The sequence below is a fragment of the Megalopta genalis genome, chromosome 7 (genome assembly GCF_051020955.1).
Source record: "Megalopta genalis isolate 19385.01 chromosome 7, iyMegGena1_principal, whole genome shotgun sequence".
NCBI classification, from domain to species: domain Eukaryota; kingdom Metazoa; phylum Arthropoda; class Insecta; order Hymenoptera; family Halictidae; genus Megalopta; species Megalopta genalis.
In genome coordinates this window covers 289,548-301,923 of record NC_135019.1, presented here as the reverse complement: position 1 = coordinate 301,923, position 12,376 = coordinate 289,548, and the positions used below count along the sequence as shown (strand labels likewise).

The 12,376-nt window shown below is 30.1% G+C and overlaps 4 protein-coding genes and 1 long non-coding RNA gene across 10 annotated transcripts; 4 read left to right on the top strand and 1 right to left on the bottom strand.

Annotated features, from left to right (window-relative positions):
* The first annotated feature begins 43 nt into the window (after positions 1-43).
* Positions 44-3,031, top strand: LOC117218561 (uncharacterized protein C18orf63). Of its 2 annotated transcripts, none has more exons than XM_076523919.1 (10): positions 44-464; positions 562-697; positions 790-964; positions 1,032-1,194; positions 1,275-1,368; positions 1,441-1,680; positions 1,753-2,014; positions 2,096-2,262; positions 2,344-2,439; positions 2,519-3,031. In XM_076523919.1, exons 1-10 carry the CDS (start codon positions 301-303, stop codon positions 2,705-2,707), a joined length of 1,686 nt encoding a protein of 561 aa, XP_076380034.1. In that variant the 5' UTR covers positions 44-300; the 3' UTR covers positions 2,708-3,031. The 2 variants fall into 2 exon arrangements, with proteins under 2 accessions (XP_076380034.1, XP_076380033.1); XM_076523918.1 differs by having other exon boundaries at positions 45-464; positions 1,753-2,017.
* On the bottom strand, positions 2,445-2,844 carry LOC143259891 (uncharacterized). The gene is made up of 2 exons (XR_013033931.1): positions 2,737-2,844; positions 2,445-2,624 (listed from the first exon to the last, which is right to left on the bottom strand). It is a non-coding gene; the product is annotated as an uncharacterized LOC143259891 (long non-coding RNA).
* Positions 3,032-3,428: 397 nt separating the features above from the next.
* LOC117228295 (E3 ubiquitin-protein ligase rnf146) lies at positions 3,429-4,726 on the top strand. The gene is made up of 3 exons (XM_033483993.2): positions 3,429-3,615; positions 3,788-4,033; positions 4,296-4,726. Exons 2-3 carry the CDS (start codon positions 3,952-3,954, stop codon positions 4,604-4,606), a joined length of 393 nt encoding a protein of 130 aa, XP_033339884.2. The 5' UTR covers positions 3,429-3,615; positions 3,788-3,951; the 3' UTR covers positions 4,607-4,726.
* Positions 4,727-5,813: 1,087 nt separating this feature from the next.
* LOC117218629 (E3 ubiquitin-protein ligase RNF146-B-like) lies at positions 5,814-7,577 on the top strand. 2 transcript variants are annotated; one of them, XM_076523924.1, is made up of 4 exons: positions 5,814-6,013; positions 6,186-6,431; positions 6,694-6,948; positions 7,196-7,577. In XM_076523924.1, the coding sequence occupies exons 2-4, from the start codon at positions 6,350-6,352 to the stop codon at positions 7,435-7,437; spliced, it is 579 nt and encodes a 192-aa protein (XP_076380039.1). In that variant the 5' UTR covers positions 5,814-6,013; positions 6,186-6,349; the 3' UTR covers positions 7,438-7,577. The 2 variants fall into 2 exon arrangements, with proteins under 2 accessions (XP_076380039.1, XP_033323063.2); XM_033467172.2 differs by having other exon boundaries at positions 6,694-6,957.
* Positions 7,578-8,163: 586 nt separating this feature from the next.
* LOC117218628 (Ring finger protein 146) lies at positions 8,164-11,446 on the top strand. 4 transcript variants are annotated; one of them, XM_076523923.1, is made up of 6 exons: positions 8,164-8,205; positions 8,584-8,829; positions 9,092-9,343; positions 9,582-9,638; positions 10,115-10,402; positions 10,522-11,446. In XM_076523923.1, the coding sequence occupies exons 2-6, from the start codon at positions 8,748-8,750 to the stop codon at positions 10,764-10,766; spliced, it is 924 nt and encodes a 307-aa protein (XP_076380038.1). In that variant the 5' UTR covers positions 8,164-8,205; positions 8,584-8,747; the 3' UTR covers positions 10,767-11,446. The 4 variants fall into 4 exon arrangements, with proteins under 4 accessions (XP_076380038.1, XP_076380037.1, XP_033323060.1 ...); XM_076523922.1 differs by lacking the exon at positions 9,582-9,638 and having other exon boundaries at positions 8,187-8,205; XM_033467169.2 differs by lacking the exons at positions 8,164-8,205; positions 9,582-9,638 and adding an exon at positions 8,212-8,411.
* The last annotated feature ends 930 nt before the right edge of the window (positions 11,447-12,376 follow it).

The window sequence follows — 12,376 nt, the reverse complement described above, 5'->3', positions numbered from 1 at the left end:
TGCATAGATACACAATCTCAATCCTCGATACACAATTTCTACCATTTTTCGCTCATTGTAGCATGAAGCTCATCACTGTCGTCGTTACCATTTTTTCTTTTTAATAATTATAAAATAAGAATATCTACTTCTTCGTACGTTCTGTATTACCAATCCATTGTAGGTGCTACAATATCTTTTCAAGAATATTTCACATTATAATGTTGGTAGTAAATTCAATTCAAAATTGTACAAACAACGTTGATTTCCATTTTTCAAACAACGCAAAATAATCGACAATATCATAGGGGCTAATAAAAAATGGATATTTCGAATGTTACATATGAAAGAAAAAAAGGTGCAATTGTATATGTTTCTTTACCTCAGATAAATGAGTTATGTTGTACAATTTGCAAACTTGACTTTATCGAAGTACATGAATCATCCACAAAAACAAATTTTCACTGGACAACAATGAAATGCCGGTATACTCGATTATAATTGACTGTTTCAGAGATTTGTACAGATTTTTGTATTTATATCTCTAAAACAACTTCTACATTATTATCAATGTAATTTCAGATTACTTATTTATTTAGTTACTGATGTAATTGCGTCGCCAATATCAGGTACGGAAAAATATATATTCGTAATTACACGTAAAGCTGTTCATGAAAGTGGAAAATTAGAGAAAATTTTAAGATACTTGAAACTAGTGGTTCGTTGAAATACATTAAAACTATTATTTATTTAAATATGTATTTGTTTCCTATACACAAAGAAATGACTTGTTTTTATCTTTCTCAACAGTATCAAGGACAACGTCCAATTACTACGGAAATTTATAAAACCTGCTTTTTATATACTATACAGACTAAGATAGCACCACTATGGAATAAAGTTGGTCAATATTTTCTTCAAGGGAAACAATTTTTCACTTCTGTGGAACCAATTTCGGCATTAAAAATAGATATTCTTTTTCAAGGTATACAATTTTTAGATACATGCAAGTATATATTTATATTGAACACTAACGTGAAATAAACTTATAGAGAAGGACATATGTTTACTGCTTCATACAGAAAGTGTTAATATACCATTTGTAAAGCTTGAAGATTTTGTTCCATCGTCTGTGCTATCCCACTTTTTAGCAGATCCTAAAGGATATATTGACTTATCTCACTATGATTCTCCATTTGTATACGTTTTACCAAGGTAATACGAGTAAATTAAATATTGTCTTACATATTTATTAAATTTTATAAAATTTATATCAGCATATAAAATATTTCTAGTACAAAAAGAGGCAGAGTATTATCTGTATTTAAAGAATTTCCGATGTGTACCTTTAAAGATTATGACCAAATGCGAAGACACTGGAAAAATATGGTGAATATATCTTCATGAAAAACCTTAGATAATTCAAATTGTTTCTAAACTTATTCTATAAAAATGTTTTAGTATGGATATTCTTTACCAAAGAACAAAGATGGAATTTTCTATCTTGAAATTAAATTTCCTGTACCAAAATCACATAGTTTCATTTATCCAAATATATGTGTCGCATCTGATCCATTAAATATTATTCCAAATAAAAATGAAGAATATACAATCAATAGATTCGTATTTGATGTGCTTAGAAAATTACCCACAATTTGTGATACAGAATTAAAATTATCCAAGCATACTTTTCACAACAAGGTGAGATAAAAATGTTATTATTTGTTAGAAGAACATACCCGATAATTATAATCCATGATATCTGTGATATAGAAAACGGTACCTACAAATATAATATCCAACGCATTGTCACAAAACAAACAGTTAATTACACCTCTTAAGAGAAAATATGATTCCACCTCAACTGTACCATTGGAATTTCCTACAAATTATGTAAACGAATTAGTAGGAAATGCGGAAATTACATCTGAACCATTAAAAACTCAATTAGATGAAATTCATACTATCCACAATACATTGCAATGTAATGCAAATAGGGCAGACTTTAACAATAAGAACATTGAACATAATGAAAGTGGTAATAAACAAACAATAAAATAGGAACATGCAAATATTATCAATTCTGAAATTATTATAGACAAAATTATTTTTGCAGGATGTTTAGCTGTAAACATTATAGAAACACAAATTACAAAAGAAGATTGCAATGAAGCAGGAATATCAAGAAATTCAAATGTTAAGACCGTTGCAGCCAAACAAGAAACAATTTCTAAATATTTTAAAATTTGTAAACCACTTACTAATAATAGTGACAAAATCAAGGTAAGGTTTTCTTATTTTTTTCATACCTTTCACCTTTGGATTTCTTTCGTTATGTATTTAAATCTTTTGCATTATAATTAGCTTACAACGTACCAAAACCAGAAAGATTTAACATTAAAAGGAAAATTATTGCTAGCTAAACCTAAAGATAATAGTGAAATGTGTGGGCAAGAAATGGTGAGTAACTTTATACCAGAGATTTTTATTAATCTATTGATTATTGTGTACATAATACGTACTATATTTTGTTTAATAGGATCAATACATAGATGTGGAGAAAATGGCAAAAGATCATAAATTGCATCAGATAAAAAATAATATTTTGAGTGAGTGGTTAACGAAACATTTGATTCCACATAACCCTAAAGGAAAAAAAGAAGATCTTATCAATAAAATATTATCTCATATGAGGAATACCCAAATTTTAAAACATTTTCGTGTGTAATTTTCAAAATCATTTTGTAATTAACAAACCGTATAGTTCGTATAATAAAGGCTAACGTTAAGTATATACAACAACATGATGATGAAATAAATGTACTGTACAATATTTGTCCTCGCCGTAGTCAAGTAACATCGTACATATATACTTACATACATGTCCGGCATTTGATATATTTTTTGAAGTAGCAAAGGAATATAAAAGTAATCGGGGCGATTATTGCGGGGCAAAATTATTTTGATCATAGAAAAGAGCGGACGTTTCAAAAGTTAAATTAAAGGTTATTGTATATTCAGTATAAATAATAAATAGTTTATATTTATAGTATTTATAGTTATACTTCAAGTTTTGCAAAACTCTTCGGCCGCAACGCGCTTCATTAGCGAGAATAGGTGCAGAAATTGCTTTGCTCTGATTGATTGACGGACGATTTAATGCTAAGCCAGAATTCAAGGTAGAAAAATCATGCAAAACCTTACACTGTACTGCAAAGAAAAAGAGAAAATTACACACCTCAACTTCTGTATGATTGTCTTGTTATCTAAAGAAACACTTGTATCCTCACTATTTTACCGCGCATCCAATCCGTAATGAATCCTCTCTTAGCATTAAATCAATGGACCAATAAGACCAAAGCAACTTCTATCCCTATTTTCGCTAACGGAGCGCATTGCGGCCGTCCAATCTTGCAGAGTATACACATCAGTAAGTATGTAGTACACACATATGTATTTAAATCCTCTCAAATACATAACGGCTCCAGCGTCTATTTTCTGCTGAATTGATTGAATTTTTAGTAGTGTTTGCCAGTGCTTGCTCAGTTAAATGCTTGAAATCACAGATATTATAAGGCATTGGTATTATTATATTACGTAATATTATATTACAGATACCACGGGACAAAAAATTCTGTAAGCAAATTGTTTCTTCTATACCTCCCCACGTCTACGATAGTGCTATTTGTTTATCTACCGTAAAGTGATGTAGAGAACTTATTAGAGTATTTATTAGAAAATTTATGAAATTCACAATTGATTACTCAAACCAATCGAACTATATATACATATACATATATACTTTCAGAATTAAGAATTTACATACATCCAATGTAATGTAGTATGTCATAACAAGAAAAATGATTTATGGCCAACATTTTGTTTCTGTCGGTTTATTGGCATGGTGCATACTCATCTTTATGAACGAATTCTTTACTCTGTTCATTAAGAAATTATATTGCGATTATAATTATGGCTCAAGCGAATCTTAACTCACAAGACGGAGCAGGCAGTACGCTTAAGGATAAGGAGACAGAGTCTGACGAAAAGGAAGGTATCTATCAACTACCACAATAGTTTAATTAATTTGATAATAATCGTTAACATTTGCTATGGATATTTTAATTTTTTTTATATATTTTTATCTATGTATACAGCTATTATAAGTACCACAAAATTATAAATACATAATCTTAATGTGGAACTGTAAACAATGTGTATGTTAATTTTAGTAAAAGATATTTCAGAATGGTATCTTTAATGAAACAACGTCAACCATATAATATAGATAATTTTATTAATATTTCTTTTCTTAGGCTCAACGATAATACCAGAATGTACAGACTGCCTTCGGCCATGCCTATATCCAACAAAATTACCTTGCAATCATGTTTATTGTTACCTATGTGTCAAAGGTGTTGCAAATCAAAGTGCATATCGCAAAAGATGTCCTAAGTGTCGTCAAGTAATTCCTCCAGAGTTCCTAGACAGACCACAACGATTAGTAGAAATAGAAGACACTCATAAAGAATTACATAGTTCTGAAAAAGAATATCATTGGTTTTTTGAAGGTACCACTGGTAATGTATTATTTTTTATAAAAATTACTTTCATTTACAAATCATAAAAAAGAGAAATTGCATGAAATCAGCAGACATAAAATGTTCTACTCATAAGTAAAATAAATAACTAATATAAAAGTAAATTATAACTGAACCCAATATTATAAATATGTTAAACACAGAAAGTAGAGAACTTTGTTATTTGTTTAAAACCTATGACAAATAATAGATAAGTTTATAACATACCCCTTCATAGGTTGGTGGAAATACCATTCGAAGATCAACGAGGATTTGGAGAGAATCTACAACCTTGGTAAAGCCGGATGTGAAATGTCGATTTGCGGCCAACTGTATATATTTAACTTTAGAAAGCATTGTCAACATAGAAAATATTCACCAGACAATAAGATTTACATGAAACGCGATAGGATAGATGCACCTTGCACAGGTGTAGGTTTCAGAACTTGGAAAGGCTTCTATGATCCTTATTATAAATAAAATCTTATCAATAAAATATTATCTCATATGAGGAATACCCAAATTTTAAAACATTTTCGTGTGTAATTTTCAAAATCATTTTGTAATTAACAAACCGTATAGTTCGTATAATAAAGGCTAACGTTAAGTATATACAACAACATGATGATGAAATAAATGTACTGTACAATATTTGTCCTCGCCGTAGTCAAGTAACATCGTACATATATACTTACATACATGTCCGGCATTTGATATATTTTTTGAAGTAGCAAAGGAATATAAAAGTAATCGGGGCGATTATTGCGGGGCAAAATTATTTTGATCATAGAAAAGAGCGGACGTTTCAAAAGTTAAATTAAAGGTTATTGTATATTCAGTATAAATAATAAATAGTTTATATTTATAGTATTTATAGTTATACTTCAAGTTTTGCAAAACTCTTCGGCCGCAACGCGCTTCATTAGCGAGAATAGGTGCAGAAATTGCTTTGCTCTGATTGATTGACGGACGATTTAATGCTAAGCCAGAATTCAAGGTAGAAAAATCATGCAAAACCTTACACTGTACTGCAAAGAAAAAGAGAAAATTACACACCTCAACTTCTGTATGATTGTCTTGTTATCTAAAGAAACACTTGTATCCTCACTATTTTACCGCGCATCCAATCCGTAATGAATCCTCTCTTAGCATTAAATCAATGGACCAATAAGACCAAAGCAACTTCTATCCCTATTTTCGCTAACGGAGCGCATTGCGGCCGTCCAATCTTGCAGAGTATACACATCAGTAAGTATGTAGTACACACATATGTATTTAAATCCTCTCAAATACATAACGGCTCCAGCGTCTATTTTCTGCTGAATTGATTGAATTTTTAGTAGTGTTTGCCAGTGCTTGCTCAGTTAAATGCTTGAAATCACAGATATTATAAGGCATTGGTATTATTATATTACGTAATATTATATTACAGATACCACGGGACAAAAAATTCTGTAAGCAAATTGTTTCTTCTATACCTCCCCACGTCTACGATAGTGCTATTTGTTTATCTACCGTAAAGTGATGTAGAGAACTTATTAGAGTATTTATTAGAAAATTTATGAAATTCACAATTGATTACTCAAACCAATCGAACTATATATACATATACATATATACTTTCAGAATTAAGAATTTACATACATCCAATGTAATGTAGTATGTCATAACAAGAAAAATGATTTATGGCCAACATTTTGTTTCTGTCGGTTTATTGGCATGGTGCATACTCATCTTTATGAACGAATTCTTTACTCTGTTCATTAAGAAATTATATTGCGATTATAATTATGGCTCAAGCGAATCTTAACTCACAAGACGGAGCAGGCAGTACGCTTAAGGATAAGGAGACAGAGTCTGACGAAAAGGAAGGTATCTATCAACTACCACAATAGTTTAATTAATTTGATAATAATCGTTAACATTTGCTATGGATATTTTAATTTTTTTTATATATTTTTATCTATGTATACAGCTATTATAAGTACCACAAAATTATAAATACATAATCTTAATGTGGAACTGTAAACAATGTGTATGTTAATTTTAGTAAAAGATATTTCAGAATGGTATCTTTAATGAAACAACGTCAACCATATAATATAGATAATTTTATTAATATTTCTTTTCTTAGGCTCAACGATAATACCAGAATGTACAGACTGCCTTCGGCCATGCCTATATCCAACAAAATTACCTTGCAATCATGTTTATTGTTACCTATGTGTCAAAGGTGTTGCAAATCAAAGTGCATATCGCAAAAGATGTCCTAAGTGTCGTCAAGTAATTCCTCCAGAGTTCCTAGACAGACCACAACGATTAGTAGAAATAGAAGACACTCATAAAGAATTACATAGTTCTGAAAAAGAATATCATTGGTTTTTTGAAGGTACCACTGGTAATGTATTATTTTTTATAAAAATTACTTTCATTTACAAATCATAAAAAAGAGAAATTGCATGAAATCAGCAGACATAAAATGTTCTACTCATAAGTAAAATAAATAACTAATATAAAAGTAAATTATAACTGAACCCAATATTATAAATATGTTAAACACAGAAAGTAGAGAACTTTGTTATTTGTTTAAAACCTATGACAAATAATAGATAAGTTTATAACATACCCCTTCATAGGTTGGTGGAAATACCATTCGAAGATCAACGAGGATTTGGAGAGAATCTACAACCTTGGTAAAGCCGGATGTGAAATGTCGATTTGCGGCCAACTGTATATATTTAACTTTAGAAAGCATTGTCAACATAGAAAATATTCACCAGACAATAAGATTTACATGAAACGCGATAGGATAGATGCACCTTGCACAGGTGTAGGTTTCAGAACTTGGAAAGGCTTCTATGATCCTTATTATAAATAAAATCTTATCAATAAAATATTATCTCATATGAGGAATACCCAAATTTTAAAACATTTTCGTGTGTAATTTTCAAAATCATTTTGTAATTAACAAACCGTATAGTTCGTATAATAAAGGCTAACGTTAAGTATATACAACAACATGATGATGAAATAAATGTACTGTACAATATTTGTCCTCGCCGTAGTCAAGTAACATCGTACATATATACTTACATACATGTCCGGCATTTGATATATTTTTTGAAGTAGCAAAGGAATATAAAAGTAATCGGGGCGATTATTGCGGGGCAAAATTATTTTGATCATAGAAAAGAGCGGACGTTTCAAAAGTTAAATTAAAGGTTATTGTATATTCAGTATAAATAATAAATAGTTTATATTTATAGTATTTATAGTTATACTTCAAGTTTTGCAAAACTCTTCGGCCGCAACGCGCTTCATTAGCGAGAATAGGTGCAGAAATTGCTTTGCTCTGATTGATTGACGGACGATTTAATGCTAAGCCAGAATTCAAGGTAGAAAAATCATGCAAAACCTTACACTGTACTGCAAAGAAAAAGAGAAAATTACACACCTCAACTTCTGTATGATTGTCTTGTTATCTAAAGAAACACTTGTATCCTCACTATTTTACCGCGCATCCAATCCGTAATGAATCCTCTCTTAGCATTAAATCAATGGACCAATAAGACCAAAGCAACTTCTATCCCTATTTTCGCTAACGGAGCGCATTGCGGCCGTCCAATCTTGCAGAGTATACACATCAGTAAGTATGTAGTACACACATATGTATTTAAATCCTCTCAAATACATAACGGCTCCAGCGTCTATTTTCTGCTGAATTGATTGAATTTTTAGTAGTGTTTGCCAGTGCTTGCTCAGTTAAATGCTTGAAATCACAGATATTATAAGGCATTGGTATTATTATATTACGTAATATTATATTACAGATACCACGGGACAAAAAATTCTGTAAGCAAATTGTTTCTTCTATACCTCCCCACGTCTACGATAGTGCTATTTGTTTATCTACCGTAAAGTGATGTAGAGAACTTATTAGAGTATTTATTAGAAAATTTATGAAATTCACAATTGATTACTCAAACCAATCGAACTATATATACATATACATATATACTTTCAGAATTAAGAATTTACATACATCCAATGTGATGTAGTATGTCATAACAAGAAAAATGATTTATGGCCAACATTTTGTTTCTGTCGGTTTATTGGCATGGTGCATACTCATCTTTATGAACGAATTCTTTACTCTGTTCATTAAGAAATTATATTGCGATTATAATTATGGCTCAAGCGAAACTTAACTCACAAGACAGAGCAGGCAGTACGCTTAAGGATAAGGAGACAGAGTCTGACGAAAAGGAAGGTATCTATCAACTACCACAATAGTTTAATTAATTTGATAATAATCGTTAACATTTGCTATGGATATTTTAATTTTTTTTATATATTTTTATCTATGTATACAGCTATTATAAGTACCACAAAATTATAAATACATAATCTTAATGTGGAACTGTAAACAATGTGTATGTTAATTTTAGTAAAAGATATTTCAGAATGGTATCTTTAATGAAACAACGTCAACCATATAATATAGATAATTTTATTAATATTTCTTTTCTTAGGCTCAACGATAATACCAGAATGTGCAGTCTGCCTTCAGCCATGCATATATCCAGCAAAATTACCTTGCAATCATGTTTATTGTTACCTATGTGTCAAAGGTGTTGCAAATCAAAGCAAAAGATGTCCTATGTGTCGTCAAGAAATTCCTCCAGATTTCCTAGACAGACCACAATTAGTAGAAATAGAAGACACTCATAAAGAATTAGATAGTTCTGAAGAAGAATATCAATGGTTTTATGAAGGTAGAAATGGTAATGTATTATTTTTTATAAAAATTACTTTCATTTATAAATCATAAAAAAGAGAAATTGCATGAAATCAGCAGACATAAAATGTTCTACTCATAAGTAAAATAAATAACTAATATAAAAGTAAATTATAACTGAACCCAATATTATAAATATGTTAAACACAGAAAGTAGAGAACTTTGTTATTTGTTTAAAACCTATGACAAAGCATAGATAAGTTTATAACATACCCCTTCATAGGTTGGTGGAAATACGATTCAAGGACCAACAAGGATTTGGAGACTATGTACAACCTTGGTAGAACCGAATGTGAAATTTTGATTTGCGACAAACTTTATATAGTTGACTTTCAAAAGCATTGTCAATATAGAAAATATTCACTACGCCATAAGCGTTACATCAAACGCGATAGGATAGATGCACCTTGCGTAGGTGTTTCAGGAATAAGATAACCCAGATCTATGATTCTTGTACTTTTTAAAACATAATTGGCATAAAATAATTCTTTTTGTACTTATTATTTATAAAACCTGACATAAATTTTCATGTAAAGTTTGTATGCAAAACTGTACAAATTTTTATTACTATGCTATTAAAATTGATATTTAGTCTTAATGTATTTTTGTAATAAAACATTTTTCTCTCAGAACATTAGATAGTTTTCTTTGTAAATTCCCAAGTGAAAATATCTCATTATCGATATCTACATCTATTCGTACAATTTTAAGAAACTACTCATAACTCGTATGTGATTTTAAATTACATTGTTTCAGGGTGGTGGCAATATGATCAACGTACAAGCCATGAATTAGAAACTGCATATAAACAAGGCAAACGAAATTGTGAATTATTAATAGCAGGGTTTCTTTACATCGCCGATTTTGGTTCCATGCTTCAGTTACGTAGAAACGATCCTTCCAGAAGAAGAAAAATTAAGCGCGATTTATATAATGTCCCAAAAAAAGGAGTGGCAGGTTTAAGATTAAATAATCAGGATGAAGAAATTATTAGAGAAATAAGAGGTGCAGAGAGACCTGCAAGTCCTGCCAGCGACAATATGGGTATATTCCAGAAGTTTTCGTATGATTTGTAAATGTTGAAAGCATTTAGAGGCAGTATATATTTGTAGCTGTATATCTGTATAATTATTCATTTCAATATTATAATTTTATATTTATAGGTACTGGAGATGGTACAAACACTCCCATACCACCTAGCAACACACCGCAAACACCAGCAGGGGGAACTGCTAGTGGCGATGCTACGCCATTGAATGATAGAATGGAACAGAGATCAGATTCTTTACATCAGGTATTAGAACAAATGCGTTCCTTAGTTTTGAGAGAACATTTATCTTCAAATACAGATAACGAATTAGAAGAAACTGAAGAAAGTGAATCTCTTTCCACTCATCCTACGTTATAAGAGCTATGGACACCTAACGGTTGCCATTTATCAAATGCAAATCAACTTGGAATGGATTAATTTCAACAAAATTAGGTGTCATTTCATTATATGAAATATATGGTACAATAAATTCATGTTTCAAAATGTGGAATCTTCGTACATGTAATGTATTAATATGTAAGTTTGTGCATTACTACGTGTTGTTTGTTAAAAACAACACAATGAAGTACAATGTAATGTTTACTAAATAATTATTCTAAGCATATTGATCGGTATTTACAGATATGTAATTAGTTTGTTTTGTAATTCTACATTTTTATTATCTTCGTCAAAAATATTTTAAAAAGAAGGACATCATTCCATTCTTTTATATCTTAATAATAACACTTTGATTTCTTATGTAGATAACTTTGTAATTACAGATTTCATTACAAAACTTTTGATTGTACATGGTTTGAGTTTATGAGGAATTACTTATTCGATTACGATAATTAAATATAAATAGAACTATTTATATATATAAATTTGAATCCTTGATAGTTGTATTTTACTGATATTCTCAAAAATAATCAACATGCTGCCAATCTGGATGTATTTATTAGATTAACAAATTACAAGTCAATATATGATGAAATGCTCAGATAGTTGTTTACCTATGTATGTGTTTACAATATAATTAAAAATCTAATAATTTGAAAGATATTGTATCGATATTTCCATAGTTTAGTGTAAAAATTTGAGTTTTATCATCATGGGAATAATAACCACCGCATTTTAATTTGAAACAGTGTGCGAAAAATATTTATATACACCACTGTGAAAAATTACTTACTATATATACAATATAACTATATAGATTTAATCATTTCATATTAACATTTAAGTGATAATTTATACTTTATTCTTACAATTAGTATCATATTTTAATGATATGATTTAATTCATACAAAATCTGTATTAATATAATTAAATTCCTAACACAAGTACAATATTCTACTTAAGAATAAGAAATGTATAAAGTATAGTTGCTAAAAAGATATATCAAGCATTTAGTCTAAATTGTTAAAAAATCATTGTAGACAAATAAATACAAAAAGATAATAAAAATTTATTTCATGATGTAAAGTCATAATATTGCAATATTGGAGTCCCGAGTAAGGACTATGTAGGCATGGTCCGACTACGCATTTTTATGGTGTCTACTGGTTGAACGTTATAAAACCGTCTGCAGCTCTGCGTCGTGTCACCATCGTAGTTCCTATGTTTTGAATTCCTATGTTCACACGGTAAACACCGTACACATGTGTGTAGTCGTGCGTGATTAAATTGCATAGCTATACTGATCCTGACTTTGATTTGATCTGATTGCATGCCTATATTATGTGATCTATAATTTTGAGCCCTGTTGTAAAATATAAAGAAAAATAATTCTTTGTAAAAGCATATGCACATATTTCTTTATATTTTACAACAGGGCTCGAAATTATAGATCTTCTTTTATTATTCTCTCTCTCCCCCTCTCTCTCTCTCTCTCTCTCTCTCTCTCTCGCGCGCGCGCGCGCGCGTGTGTGTTAACGGTTTAGCCGCAGGTGAATTTTTGATTTATCGATATAAATTCGCGGGCTGGT